Below are 15,877 nucleotides of genomic sequence, written 5' to 3' on the forward strand. Positions count from 1 at the left end.
GTAGTGGGCACGTTAGCCCTCTTTCTTGCTGTGGCCGTGATAATGGAGTCTGCGGAGACCGTGCCCTGAATGTAGGGTGTGTCCTTTGAGATATGTTTGTATTTCTTTTCTGTTCTGGGAGTTACAGCCTTGCATGTTGCGGGTTCCCTGAATGCCTCCTTCCCCTGAACCAAGACGCTGTCGAGCATTGGTAGGTACTGGCTCCTTGTTTGTGTGGGGAGCAATGTCTCTAGAAGGAAGTCTGCTTTCTGCTTCTCTTCGTCGAGCTTGAGTTTGAAAGCTGCTGCAGCAGACTTTATCACCGAGTTGTAGGCCCCGATGTCGTCCGGCGGCGAGGGCCTCGAGGGATATGTGTCGACCGCCTCCTCTGGGCTGTCTGTGTCGACATCTAGGTAATCCACCTCCTGTAAGTCCGAGGGGGCCGACTCGGCGTCCGTCCTGCTGTCCTCTTCCTCCCCATAGTTGTAACTATAGTAGGGACTGTCGTCCTCTTCCTGGTCGTCGACCACCTCGACGTCTGCATCTTGTTCCTCGGCAACCTCGTCTTCCTCCTCGACCACCTCCACCACTGGTGGCTTGGTCTTGTGTGGAATCGTGATGGTTTTCATCTTTGCGTTGAATTCTTTCTTCCGCTGCAAGATGTTTTCCATTTCGGCCTCAAGGCGCCTTCTCTTTTTCGCCATCTCGGCTGCGTGTTCCGCGTCGGATGGTTCGGCCGCTCTTTTCGGCGGTTGGCTCGGCGCCGTGCTTTTCGGTGCCGGAGGCTTCGACGTCGAACCGGGTTTCGGGTCTCTGGTCGGCGTTGGTGCTTTAGGGTCCTTCTCCCTCGGCGTCGATCGATCCTTTTCGGGGACGATTTTCGACAACTTTTGCTGTTCAACAGCTCTCGGCGCCGGGGACTCCTTCTCAGAGGGTCCGCTGGGCCTGTGAGTAGTCGCGGGCGCCAGGTGTTTTGGCGCAGGCGCTTTCGGGGCCTTGCTCTCGTTTTTTTGAGACTCAGTCTCTCGGGTTCTTGGGGGCCGGAGAGTCTCCTACCTTATCAGAAGTCTTGGTGTAATCGGTCTCTACGACCGTGTAGCTGTCGTCTTCGGCGGCATTGTTGTCCTCTTCCTCGGAGGACATCCCCAGCTCGTGGAGGGATGGAGTCGGGGCCTTCCCCTGCAGTGTGGCGTGCGCTACCCTCTGTCTCTCTCTCACACGAATGGTCTTCGGGGTGAAGGCGGAGCAGGCGTTGCAGTCCTCGCTTCCGTGATTTACCGGTAGGAAAAGGTTGCAAACCGGGTGCTGGTCCTTCTGCGCGTACTTGTGGTGGCAGTTACGGCAGAACTTGAACGGCGTGTTGTCCATCAGCGAGCGCTCAGGGCCTCCCTGGTCGCGTGTTTGTCGACGTTCGTCGAAGATCTCGATGAATTCTCCTTCTCCTCTGCTGGTTCTAGGCCGATGAAGTCTCCTGGAGTCTTCAGATGATTTTTCTTTTCAATTTCTGTATTTTCCTTCTTCTTTCTCCAAAAATGTCTGGAGCCCAAACGGGAACGATCCAGACCCGACCGCGGAAAAAAAGAATCTGAAGATGGCGCCCAAGAGTGGGAGCTTCCGCAGGAAGCATGCCGACGTCACCGGAAATGCACCCAAGGAGGTGTGACGCCGACGCCCACCTGGGCTACAAAAAAACAAAAACAAAGAAAAGACTACGAATCCGGACCCAACCACAAGACCGCGGAATAATGCACAGCATAGTGAATCCAGAAAGATTCACGCTGCAAAACTATCTTATGCAACAACGTTGCTGGGCATGGCAGTAATGAAACTGGCTGATAGTAGTTCACATTGTAGGGCCTCAACAAGGGCTTTTTTAATGAGGGTCATAACCTCTGGAAGTTTCTATTCTTCAGTGAGTGACCAACTATAGTCCATTAATAAACAGAGGGGTCAGGTCATTAACCAACAACAGCCCTAATGAATTACCAATTCTGGTGGGGCGCCATGTCCCTTGTTGAGCGGCTCAAGAAACGTCCCAAACAGCATCTTCAGTTAAAGCTTTAACTACCTACCATGTGTCTCCCGCAATTACTTCCTATGAGCCAGCCTCCAGACCGCTTGCACCTCAGCGCTGCATCGTCTCCAGACCCTGCTCCTCAAGCTTAAAACCTCAGGCGCTTCTTCAGTTTTGTTTCCCAAAGTTGCCTTAGTTATACTTCCGTATGATAGAGATCACTTGATGTCAGTGTTAAATGGTATCATCAAGAAAGGACTACCATCCAACACCCCCAAGTGTCCAACTGTTCAAATACACACATCTGGTGTATACGTCATTGGATGAGGGGATTGTGCTGGCTCACTATGCCGTCACCAGTCTGGTGGTCAAGAAACACAGAGCAGTAAGCAATGCGAGTGTTATCTGGCACAGGTGTACTTCGTTAGGGCACAAAAAATAGTGGTTAAAGGTAGGTACTTAAGTGGGAAATCGAATGATGTGCTGACAGTGACTCTAGAGGCAGAGTTTGAAAGATGTGTTGATACTCTGACTCTAGAGGCAGAGATCCAATGATGCAATGACACAAAGTAACTAAAGGCGAAGATCAAAAGATGCGCTGACACTTAGTTTCTCTAGAGGCGTTGACTGAATGATGCGCTGACAGTGCCTGAAGGCGGAGATCGATGATGCACTGACACTCAGTGACTCCAGAGGAGGAGATCACATGATGTGCTGACACTCAGTCTCTCTAGAGGCGTTGACTGAATAATGCGCTGACACTCAGTGCCTGAAGGCGGAGATCGATGATGCGCTGACACTCATTGCCTCTAGAGGTAGGTATGCAATGATGCACGGACACTCAGTGGCTCCAGAGGAGGAGATCACATGATGTGCTGACACAGCTTGTTCAGGACTGGAACAAATGAAAAAATAAACTTACAGCATAGGTGAGATATTGCTCGAAAGGCTTCATTTGACCTACTGTCAAACGGGGCATGCAAGCAGTCGCTACAACTTAACTAGACCTATAGAAAGAGTATAAGCCATGCTCCTCAAAGAGAATAACTAAGCACATCATTCGGGTACAAAGATACACTTCTAAGTAATGAAGGTAGGGCAACTAAGATTGGTGTATTAACTCACCTTGAACGAGACATGATAGCATATGGGAAGGTACAGAAATAAATCAAATGACAAGCCTTTAACGATCAATCTCCAAGGATGCTAATGTGGAGAAGGCAGATATCAGGATTTATACTATTAAAGTCACATACCTTTTTACTAGTAGAGTGGACAGAGGTAAGTACATGAAGTAGAGAAAGGCTTTAGACACTGGGGTCATGATGGACCTGTTCTCGGCACTACAATCCCAGATCTGCCCTTCGAGAGGTCTGAACATCATTATGTTGAGGACCGTAATGCTTTTGTTGCTCTGTGCAAGAAAGACCCAGATACGGAAGCAAAAAAATACTCTCTTATAATGAAAACAAACATAGATAGATTGATGCTGAGAGAAGACGTTTGAAAACATCATCATGTGACGATTACACGGTCACTCAAATACTGTAGTGGTATAAATAACAATGGTATTTCCAGTATCCTTCCAGAAGCTTAAGCAAAACATATTTACAAAATGCAAGGGAAATAAAGAATTTCACAATCAATTAAATAGGTTTTTTGGTATCACTTTATTTTGCAATATCTTCACAGGAACAGGAGAGTATTTACAAATGTACATTTTTACACCGCTCGGGGTGAAAGTAACAAACTGATAAGGTTAATGCAAAAATAATTTACAGGGAACAAGGTTCTCTTGGGAGACCCAGAGACCAGTGTTGTGCAGACACTGAGCATACAAGTACGGCTCCCACAAAACTGACACCACCTCAAGTTGGTTTCCATGGAAGGGGACAATGGTCTTACAAGTGAGAGGTTGTACTGCCCACCAGCAGCTCTGATCTTTGAAGTAGGGAGCGATGGCTTGTCTTCCCGTCATGTAACCTGCAGCCACAACCATTGCCTAGTGTCCTCACACTGAAGGACCGCGACCGTCCCTCATCTTGTCCGCTGGTCACAGATGGAGAACGTATGACTGCATTCTCAGCTCTGGAAGTAGTCTGGCTTGAACACAATATTCCTTGGCTCCTTTCCAATTGGTTCTCATTGGTCAGCTCGTCGTGTGCCAGGAGGAACCGCTTTGGACTTTTTTGGAGGCAGCAATCATCGCCCTTACCTTTGCCATAAGATCCTGTGAGAGAAAAAGGGTAAAGTCATGAATATGCAGCCACTCAAATGATCATTCACCAGTGTGTGGGGACGTTTGTAGAGCCCACACTGCAAATAACAGGTCTTCTTGGAGCAGGAAGTGCCTCAAATTACAATCTTGCCACATTCATTGATCAGAAAGTCAGGAAAAACATTTTCATCTCTTGAACTGCTGGTGATGCACACCACCAACAAAAGGAATCAAGCTCACAGTAGGAAGACTACTACTGGAGTAGGCTGGTACACCAATCAGACGTAGGAAAATAGCTCTTTCCTTACCTGCAATCTGTCCTGGGGCTCCCAAATTACCACTTTGCTTTTATATGTCTATCTCAACTCAGTTTACATTTGCAATTAGTGCCAAGAGCATTATGGCCAACCTGCAGGTACTATTTCTTAAACCCTGGTTATAAATACTTCCTCAGGGCTCCCTTTGGTTAAATCCCGGATGAAGCATAGGAGGCACAGACCACTGCTAAACCACTGAAGCCAGATTTCCTGAGACACTACCCAGTGAATGAGCAGAACCTCTTCCAAAAGATCCCTCTTGTTCTGTGGAAAGTTTGATCATACCTCGAGCCTCCGCAACTAGTGGGAGTTCCTTGGAAGTAACTCTTTGCTGCAGTTAGTTAGGACTGCATAGGGGCCCAAAAACATCTATTATATATAACCCGAGCTGGGTACTGCTGCATTAAAGAGAACCTACTCTCAGAAAGTGCCCTCCAACTCTCAGATGGCACAGAAATATAGACAGCTCAAGACAGCTAGGATGGAAAAAATGGAGGAGGCTTTTTGGAGGAAGGTGATGAGTTTGCCTCTTATAAACCCAAAACACGCAGGAGTTGAAGCTGCCAGTTTCCAGTAAAGACGGTGAACATGTACAAGGACCACGCTGAAGGACTGGAAGTCTACACTTCGTGAGCAGCAGCAATGAAGAGTAGGAGAACAATATGGTTTTCTTCGTAATCTTCGTAATCTAAATAGCTTTTATATATTAGTGATGTTGGAATACAGTTCTAGACAGGAAAGATGACACAATTAAGATTCTTGATGGAAGGCCCTGAAGCTAGAGAGGAGTCACTGGCACTCTGCAGATGTTCTGAGACGAGGAACTCTGAATTCTCCGCCTAATGTTCTCACGCCAGTGATGGGAGGATCCGTTTTGAGTGCATGCCTGAGCTGTACACAGCCCACAATAAACCTCTTCTATGAAGTGACCATGAAGGATCGATGGGCATGTATGCAGCGTATACCCAATACATTTTATGTTTTCAGTAAATGAGTTAGTACAGTATTTACTTCATGTAAGAACGTTCATAAAACTTGATGAAAAAAATCAGTTTGTTCTATTCTGGGGGAAAACTGCTGAAGTTAGTGATGTGAATTTTAAATGGCATAAATGATGTGTTCAGGAGTGATGGGGAGTATATCAAATTCATTTCTGCAACGTATTTTGACACACAAAAGGACATTTAAGACAATCAAAAATTTAACAAGTATAGTAAAGTGGTTTTGAACTAAACAGCACAATTTAATTTGATCCCCTCATTAGCTTGGTGGTTAGGGCCAGACATTTCCCCTTTCATCAGTTCAGACTTCTTATATAATACTCACTTGTAGGCAGGCTTATACTGTTGCAGACCAGATATGACCCCTAAATGCCTTGCTACTCCTCTACACTAAAGACAGCCCTGAAGACCCCAGAGACGTTGTTCTTCCAACCCTCTTCTGCCACTATTCTTTAGATCTCCTCCACATCCAGAAATACAGGTCTGAGTTACACATGTGTATTACGCTTGCCCGACTCTACACCTTGCTGGGATTCTGCATACATGATGCCCCTTTAACGTTATCAAGGTCATCATACGTGTAGCCAAGTAGAGCACTGTCGCACCACCTCACACTTCTGACACAGCCATGCGTTGGAAAATCACTATTTATATTAGATTTAAAAACAGTACAATATCAATCATCATTACATTACTGATACAATCACCCTCCGAGCGACTGTAACTGAACATTTCCAGCTGTGTAGTAGTCGTGCGGAATCAATACAACAATTTACAGAGATTCAACGCTAGTTATTTTCATCCAAAAGAAGACCAGCAATAGGAGATATTCTCCATAAACTGAAGTAATTAAACTGGGTTGATTTAATTTGTACTTGGAAATATTTGTGGCAAAACATTAAAGAAGAACTGAGGTAAGGACTGACATTGGCTTCTACTTGTTTTACTCCTTTCGTCCCAGTACTCAATACATGTGGATCTGATAAAACTTTACAAACTGCCCTCTTCACGTCGATGACGGGCTTTGATGTGAGGAGAAACAGCGTGCTGACGTAAGATCGGTAAACAGTATATTTAGTGACAGCAAGCTTCCAAATATGGGGAGATCACATTCTCGTCTGAACATTAGAAATACATTTTCAGGGGTTAAGGAAACACTTCTGAGAAGCACTTTACAGAACTGTTGCTTTACTTGACATTCAAATTAATTTCTGCCCTAGGCCTTGTTCCTCACTTCACCGTGAGCTGCATGCGCATCAAGAGCAACTAAAGCAGCCCCAAAGCCAGTAAAGCAGCCCCAAAGCCAGTAAAGCATCCCCAAAGCCAGTAAAGCAGCCCCAAAGCCAGGAAAGCAGCCCAAAAACCAGGAAAGCAGCCCAAAAACCAGGAAAACAGCCCCAAAGCCAGGAAAGCAGGTCCAAAGGCAGGAAAGCAGGCCCAAAGCCAAGAAAGCAGCCCCAAAGCCAGGAAAGCAGCCCCAAAGCCAGGAAATCAGCCTCAAAGCCAGGAAAACAACCCCAAAGCCAGGAAAGCAAAGCAGCCCAAAAGCCAGGAAATCAGCCCCAAAGCCAGTAAAGCAGCCCCAAAGCCAGTAAAGCAGCCCCAAAGCCAGTAAAGCAGCCCCAAAGCCAGTAAAGCAGCCCCAAAGCCAGTAAAGCAGCCCGAAAACCAGGAAAACAGCCCCAAAGGCAGGAAAGCAGGCCCAAAGGCAGGAAAGCAGGCCCAAAGGCAGGAAAGCAGGCCCAAAGGCAAGAAAGCAGCCCCAAAGCCAAGAAAGCAGCCCCAAAGCCAAGAAAGCAGCCCCAAAGCCAGGAAAGCAGCCCCAAAGCCAGGAAAGCAGCCCCAAAGCCAGGAAATCAGCCTCAAAGCCAGGAAAGCAAAGCAGCCCCAAAGCCAGGAAATCAGCCCCAAAGCCAGTAAAGCAGCCCCAAAGCCAGGAAAGCAGCCCGAAAACCAGGAAAACAGCCCCAAAGCCAGAAAAGCAGGCCCAAAGGCAGGAAAGCAGGCCCAAAGCCAGGAAAGCAGGCCCAAAGGCAGGAAAGCAGGCCCAAAGGCAAGAAAGCAGGCCCAAAGGCAAGAAAGCAGCCCCAAAGCCAGGAAAGAAGGCCCAAAGCCAGGAAAGCAGGCCCAAAGCCAGGAAAGCAGGCCCAAAGGCAAGAAAGCCGCCCCAAAGCCAGGAAAGCAGCCCCAAAGCCAGGAAAGCAGCCTCAAAGCCAGGAAAGCAGCCTCAAAGCCAGGAAAACAGCCTCAAAGTCAGGAAAGCAGCCCCAAAGCCAAGAAGAACAAGTTACTTACCTTCGGTAACGCTTTTTCTGGTAGATACTATATCTGCCTGTGGATTCCTCACCTTGTGAATACCCCTTGCGTCAGCAACATTCGGAAATTCTTTTTTCGTAGCCTCGCGCCGACGTGGACTCCTGACGTCATAGAGACACGACCTCGCTCGCGACTCCGCTGACGTCACCGACGCCTATAATAGGCCTACGCCGGCGTGATGACATCAGTTCCGCCCTTTTTTCCGTGCCATCGAGGCACACGGACGGACCAATGACAGTAGAAATATACAAGTATACATAGTACACAATACTCAAGGCAAAACACACAGTGTTAAGCAAAGGCAGGAAAGTAATTTAAACAATTCCTTGACCACAAAATATAAATACATTACATTACAGTAACTCTGGCATAGAAGAGTGGACAACGGGGAGGCGGGTGGGTCAGTGAGGAATCCACAGGCAGATATAGTATCTACCAGAAAAAGCGTTACCGAAGGTAAGTAACTTGTTCTTCTGATAGATACATCTGCCGTGTGGATTCCTCACCTTGTGAATAGAGTCCCACAGCAGTCCCCACTCCCGGAGGAGGGTGTCCACTCTTCTAAACCAGGAAATCCTGAAGGACAGAGCGCGCAAAGTGACCCTCCCTCCTCACTTCGGAATCCAAGTAGTAATGCTTCGCGAAAGTGTGGAGGGAAGACCAAGTTGCCGCTCTACAAATATCCTCAACAGGCACACCTCTAGCCAATGCTGAGGTCGAAGACTTAGCTCTAGTTGAATGAGCCCTTATACCCTCTGGTGGTTCCTTACCGGCCAAAGAGTAGCAGATCTTTATGCAGAGGACAATCCATCTCGATAAAGTTCTCTTATGGACCGCCCTTCCTTTCTTGCAGCCAGCAAATCCAACGAAGAGCTGGTCTTCCAAGCGAAAGTCCTTGGATCTGTCCAAGTAAAAGGACACCGCCCTCTTAGGGTCCAGACGGTGCAGTCTCTCTTCCTCCTTAGAAGGGTGAGGGGGAGGATAGAAGGTAGGAAGGGTAATGGACTGTCCTAGATGGAAGGGAGTTACCACCTTAGGCAGAAAAGCAGCCCTGGTCCTAAGAACCATTCGATCAGCATGAATGGTCAGGAAAGGGAGCTTGGAACTAAGAGCTTAAAGCTCACTAACCCTCCTTGCCGAGGTTATTGCAACCAGGAAGATTGTCTTAAAGGTAAGAAGCCTCATGGGACATTTATGGAGAGGCTCAAAGGGAGCACCCATCAAAAAAGTCAATACAAGATTCAAATCCCACTGAGGCACAATAAAAGGTGAAGGAGGGAACTTATTAGTAAGACCCTTCAAAAACCTTAAGACCACAGGAGACTTAAAAAGAGAAGGCTGGTCAGGCAAACAGAGAAATGCCGACAACGCCGAAAGGTAACCCTTCACAGTGGCAACCGCAAGCCCCTGCTGCGCCAGAGAAAGGGCAAACTGGAGAACATTAGACAAATGGGCCTTCAAAGGATCAATAGACTTTTCCCCACACCACGAGACAAATTTCGCCCATCTATAAGAATAGATGGACTTAGTGGAATCACGCCTGGCTGACAGGATGACATCCACAACGTCAGGCGGGAGGGAAAAGGAAATCAGGTTGCCCCGTTCAATCTCCAGGCATGAAGGTGCAATGTCTGGAGGTGGGGGTGTAGAACCTGCCCCTCCATCTGAGAGAGGAGGTCTGCCCTGAGAGGGAGACAGAGCGGCGGGTGAGAGGAGAGGTGGAGTAGATCTGTATACCACACCCTTCTTGGCCAATCCGGGGCGACCAATATGACTTGGGCCCGGTCTTGGCGAATCTTCCTCAGAACCCGAGGAATCAAAGGTATGGGGGGAAACGCGTAAAGGAGTTGACCTCTCCAACTCAACTGAAACGCATCCCCCAAGGCTCCTTGCATCGGATACTGGAGACTGCAGAATGACAGACAGTGCGCATTCTCTTGAGTGGCGAACAGGTCCACCCGAGGAGTCCCCCACATCTGAAAGATGTCGTGAACTACCTCCGGGTGAAGCCTTCACTCGTGGTCGGCAGAGAACTGCCGACTGAGAATGTCTGCACGAACGTTCAACACTCCGGCCAGATGATTCGCCATCAGACAAATCCGATGGTCCTGAACCCAGGACCAGAGACGCAGAGCCTCTCTGCAGAGACACTGCGACCCTACCCCTCCCTGCTTGTTGATGTACCACATCGCGGTCGTGTTGTCCGTCAGGACTTGAACCGACCGACCGCGAAGGGAAGGGAGGAAGGCCTTGAGCGCCAAACAAATCGCCCGCAATTCTAGAAGGTTGATGTGAAGCAACCTTTCCTCTGGAGACCAAAGGCCCTTGACCTCCAGATCCCCCAGATGAGCACCCCACCCGAGAGTGGATGCATCCGTTATCACTGTGGCCACCGATTGAGGCAATTGAAAAGGCTTTCCTTGTGACAGATTGCCTTCCACGCCCCACCAAGACAGATCCGCTGCAGCCTCTCTGGAGATCCTCACTGACTCCCTGAGATCTCCGTTGTGCTGATACCACTGCCTGCGGAGGCACCACTGGAGCGCCCTCATGTGCCAGCGTGCATGGTTGACCAACAGAATGCATGAAGCCATCAGACCGAGCAGGCGAAGGACCTTCAGGACTGGAACAACCGCTCCATTGTAAAATAAAGGAATCATCTCCTGTATGTCGTGAATCCTTTGAGGGGGAGGGAATGCACGACATACGGTTGTGTCCAGTAAGGCACCTATGAACAGGTTGCGCTGGGAGGGCACCAGGTGAGACTTGGGCACATTTATCGAAAAACCCAACCTGTACAACAACTGAGTTGTCTCTCGCAGATGATGGAGCACTCTCTCTGACGACTCCACCTTGATCAGCCAGTCGTCCAAATAAGGGAATACTGGAATCCCTGATCTCCTGAGATGCGCCGCCACCACTGCCATCACCTTGGTGAAGACTCGAGGCGCAGTAGTAAGTCCAAACGGAAGGACCGCAAACTGGTAGTGCTGCGATCCCACCGTAAAACGGAGATACCTCCTGTGCGACTTCAGGATTGGAATATGAAAGTAAGCATCCTGCAAGTCGAGCGACACCATCCAGTCTTCTTCTTGCAGCGCCTGAAGAACCTGAGCAAGGGTGAGCATCTTGAATCTCTCCTGCTTCAGATAGAGATTCAAGATCCTGAGATCCAGGATTGGACGAAGTCTGCCATCCTTCTTCGGAATCAGGAAATACCGGGAGTAGCATCCCTGACCCCTTTCCTGCTCTGGGACCACCTCTATCGCACCCTTTCTTATCAGAGTCAACACTTCCTCCTGCAGAAGAGACAGATGTTCCTCGGAGCAATACCCTTGGCAAGGAGGGAAATTGGGAGGGAATTCCCGAAAGGGAAGGGCATACCCATTTTCTACAAGATTGAGAACCCAAAGATCTGATGTAACCGATTCCCAATCCTGTAGAAAATGGGTAAGCCGGCCCCCAACCGGACCCACATGATCCTGAATGTCGGATCTAGGGCTGCTTCTCAGGAGCAGGGGGGCTGGAGGAAGTGGAGGAGGAAGAGGCCTGACGTCCACGGGGACGTGCTCTCTGCTTTCCCCTATATGTCCTATACAAGGAGTTTTGCTGCTGCTGCTGTTGGCCTTGCCGAAAATTCCGAAAGGAAGAGCGACCAAAACCCCTGAATCTTCTGCCAGTTGAAGAGCCTCTCATCTGAAGACCCCAAAGATTTAGCAGTCGCTCTGCTATCCTTAAACCTCTCAAGGGCCGCATCAGCCTTCTTCCCAAAGAGGCCCGAACCATCGAAAGGAAGATCTAACAATGTCGCCTGAACATCAGCCGAAAAGTCAGAAGATTTCAACCAGGCGGACCTCCTAGTAGCGACAGCAGTGCCCATAATGCGCGCCACAGAGTCTACAGTATCCAGGCCGCTCTGAATGACCTGGCGAGCCGCCGCCTGAGCGTCAGAGATGACTTCCTCAAAATCCTTCCTGCTGTCATCAGGAACTTTTAAAACGAGAACACGCAAAGAGTCCATAAGTGCGTGCAAATACCTCCCCATCAAGCAAGTGGCATTTGATGATTTTAACGCCATACTGGCAGAGGAGAAGGACTTCTTTGCCACCTGATCCTGCTTCTTCGCTTCCTTCTCGAAAGGAACCTGAGGGAAAGCGCTAACGTTCTTTTTGGAGCATGCCGCTTGAATGACCAAACTCTCCAGTGAAGGGTGAGAGGTTAAAAAGGCAGGATCCTCAGGGGCAACCCTGTATCTTCTGGCTACACTCTTAGATACAGCTGTATCCGACAAAGGTTTCTTCCACACTTCCAGAATGGGCTCTGTCAGAGCATCATTAAAAGGAAGAAGAGGTTCCACCACTGAACTCGGAGAATGTAATACTTCAGTCAGGATATTAGACTTGAATTCTGCTGTAGGCAAAGTCAACTTAAGGAGACTGGCAGCCTTCTTCATAATTAAATGATAGGGTTGAACGTCCCTAGAAGGAGTACTAGAGCCTGAGGGTAACTCCCACTCTGGAGAAAAATCCAGGCTTCCTGCATCTGCCAACTCCTCAAAAGCATCTTCATCCAACTCACCCTCTTCAATGTCAGATTGTGAATCCAAAAACCTCCTTTCATCCATAAGGCGTTGAGCCTCTCTTCTGGATCTCATCTTGACACGCTTTGCCACCGGATCCACCACCGGCTCCGACGGATTCGGAATCGACGTCGGAATCGAACTCGATGGCGTAAGAGGGATGTGTTCGAGGACGACTCGGAGCAGGCGAAGCCGGAACCGGCGTCGACGGCTTCGGTGGAGCCGGAAAATGCCACAGCGGCGTCGGAGCCGGCATGCAAGGCATAAACGGAGCCGGAGGGTAGGAGTGAGGGACTCCTAAATTAAAAGCTAAGGGACCCATGGGACCCGAAGGTGCACCAGAGGGGTACCACGCCTTCGAAAATACTCCGTACATTGCGTTGAGAAACGCAGATGGGTCTTGGCCTGGGGTAGGAAAGGGTGGTTGGAAACCCTCAGGCCTGTCTTGAGGAGCGTTCGGATTCGGCTCACCTAAGGGCGCGGAACCCTCATTCTCAAGAGGCTCCTCCTCATCTCGGACCGGAGACGGCGCCGGAGATGGATTCGGAGACGGATTCGGAGCCGGAGTCGGAGACGGCGCCCGCGACTCCGAAGGGGAGGCCTCACCTTCAGGTTCTGGATCCGAAACACCAAGAGTCACCACTTTCGAACGTACCTTCTTCGGTGACCTCGACCTCGACTCCTTACCAGAACGACGTCGGGACTCATGTCTCCTCTTCTTTTGTTTCGTCTTCTTCGAAACATGTCCAGAAGTCGACTTCGAGGATGACCTCCCCCGAGATCCAGATCTCGACCTTGACTTAGACCTCGCCCTTCGAGAACGAGACCTCGACGACTTCTCCTTTCCAGCTTTCATCTTAGCTACCAAGAGTTTCGCCTCTCTCTCTCTCAGGGCCTTCGGGTTCATCTTCTTACACGAAGAGCAGTCATCCACATCATGGTCCGAGCTCAAGCACCAGATGCAGTCGCTGTGAGGGTCGGTGATGGACATCATTTTTCCACATTCTCTTCAAGGTTTGAAGAATAGGATACAGAGAAACAGGAAAAGGTAACAATATAGGCAACAAAGTATCCGTTGGCTACAGAGATTCCCGATAACCGTTAGCGTCGACAACGCGGAAAAAAGGGAACTGATGTCATCACGCCGGCGTGGGCCTATTATAGGCGTCGGTGACGTCAGCGGAGTCGCGAGCGAGGTCGTGTCTCTATGACGTCAGGAGTCCACGTCGGCGCGAGGCTACGAAAAAAGAATTTCCGAATGTTGCTGACGCAAGGGGTATTTCACAAGGTGAGGAATCCACACGGCAGATGTATCTATCAGAAAGCAGCCCCAAAGCCAGGAAAACTGCCCCAAAGCCAGGAAAGCAGCCTCAAAGCCAGGAAAGCAGCCTCAAAGCCAGGAAAGCGGCCCCAAAGCCAGGAAAGCGGCCCCAAAGCCAGGAAAGCAGGCCCAAAGGCAAGAAAGCAGCCTCAAAGCCAGTAAAACAGCCTCAAAGCTAACAGCCCCAAAGCCAGGAAAGCAGCCCCAAAGCCAGGAAACCAGCCTCAAAGCCAGGAAAACAGCCCCAAAGCCAGGAAAGCAGCCCCAAAGCCAGGAAAGCAGCCCCAAAGCCAGGAAAGCAGCCCCAAAGCCAGGAAAGCAAAGCAGCCCCAAAGCCAGGAAAGCAAAGCAGCCCAAAAGCCAGGAAAGCAGCCCAAAAGCCAGGAAAGCAGCCTCAAAGCCAGGAAAAAAGCCCCAAAGCCAGGAAAGCAGCCCCAAAGCCAGGAAAGCAGCCCCAAAGCCAGTAAAGCAGCCCGAAAACCAGGAAAACAGCCTCAAAGCCAGGAAACCAGCCCCAAAGGCAGTAAAGCAGGCCCAAAGGCAGTAAAGCAACCCAAAGGCAGGAAACCAGCCCCAAAGGCAGGAAACCAGCCCCAAAAGCAGGAAACCAGCCCCAAAGGCAGGAAACCAGCCCCAAAGGCAGGAAACCAGCCCCAAAGAAGCAGCCCCAAAAGCCACTACTTATAGTTTAGAAGATTTCAACCTCCATATGACCAAAAATACCAGTCACGGCACCAGAACCTGCAGAAACCTTGGAAAAAGGCCTTAATGATTCTATATTTACAAGGAAGATCTTAAACATAACGAAGGCGCTCCTCAAAGGACTGGACGGCCACGAGAAGGCAGATTCCTCCATGCGGATGGAGAACCAGATTCAGACCCTGGCCATCGGGGGACACTTTAGAAGCATCTGCAGACATTATTCAGTTTGATGCTAAGAGTTTAAAAGCCTGCTCAATTCATGAGGCTGTAAAGCCAGTTTGCGATTAATAATTCATAAACCATCATAAAAAATATCAATATGCTCATTTCCGAAAGAGTGATTGAATGTGCAATGACTTTACTGCTCCTCATGCAAAGCTAATGACAACAAAAGTTCAGCAAAAAATCTAATTACAGAACATGAAGACAAAGTGGGGCCACACACACTACAGAAAACACAGATAAAGCACAAAGTGGCAGAAATTACCCTTATGAACACACCAGAACTCTTTATTTCTGTGGAAACCACCCGCAGCCACAGGGGGGACAAGAAAGATGCCACTTAGTGTGGAGGACCTCGGCATAAGCGTCGTCGTAAGCACCAGGACTAAGCTACTGTTCCTCACCAACCACTAACACAAGCAGTTGAAAGACTTTGTGACATGAAAGGTTCAAGCACAGTAACCGACATGGAGGGAAGGATGGGTGATGTCAAGGAGGGAATAACGAGAAAGCAGCTTCTGCCTACTATGCTGTATCGCGCTAAAGACCTCGCAAACAGTTAAACTTGATTTCACAGCTGGTGAGGAGGCAGGGTCTGAACAGGTGGACTTGGCTTCAACCAAATGAGGCTGAGTGTATCGTCCTGGCTTAATACCACACTTTTCCCAAGATGCACCTCGACACAAGGGTGGGTCCAGGATACTGCCCTAAAGAGGTCTGATATAAGCACACGTCTCTGCCCCAGTGGAGTTAGGAAGAAGACTTTGGAGAGCCAGTTGTCAGATTTAAGAGGTCTATAAGTAAAACACATAGGATTTGCTTCTCTCCTAATGATCGTTTGGAGCTCAGGAGATACTGAGACGATATAATCTGCCAAGGTAGGAATAAATGACTCATTTTCATACTACCCTTGGAATCAGAGAAGGGGCTAGCTGGAGGACAATGTCCTTGTGAACAAAAACCCCAAGTGACCATAAATACCGGGAAGAGGGGAGTACTATAGAGCAAAGGCCTCCAGGCAGCCAAGATCCACTTCAAACGTCATAGGCTCAATTGATTTGCAGGTGACAATTGCAGAGGCGAGGCTTAACCACCTCTGAGGAGCTGGGTCTCTAACAGGAGGGTGGGAGGAAAAACATGTTTTTTTTTATTAGGCTCGTTCATCAATGAGGTCTGTTTGTCCCCCATGTTAAGATTTGTTGAATGGG

General features: G+C 49.1%; 1 protein-coding gene across 5 annotated transcripts in view; it reads right to left on the reverse strand.

The window, feature by feature from the left end:
• Positions 1 to 3,644: 3,644 nt before the first annotated feature.
• The window catches only part of SFSWAP (splicing factor SWAP), a 579,257-nt gene continuing 567,024 nt past the window's right edge, over positions 3,645 to 15,877 (reverse strand). For 4 of the 5 annotated variants that reach the window (XM_078667991.1, XM_078667989.1, XM_078667990.1 and 1 more), the window contains exon 18: positions 3,997 to 4,223. In XM_078667991.1, the coding sequence (XP_078524117.1) occupies positions 4,143 to 4,223 (81 nt within the window). In that variant the 3' untranslated portion in view covers positions 3,997 to 4,142. Of the gene's footprint in view, positions 4,224 to 15,877 lie in introns of all 5 variants that reach the window. The other variant, XM_078667992.1, reaches the window with a different exon arrangement.

Source organism: Lissotriton helveticus, chromosome 11 (assembly GCF_964261635.1).
Source record: "Lissotriton helveticus chromosome 11, aLisHel1.1, whole genome shotgun sequence".
Lineage (NCBI taxonomy): Eukaryota > Metazoa > Chordata > Amphibia > Caudata > Salamandridae > Lissotriton > Lissotriton helveticus.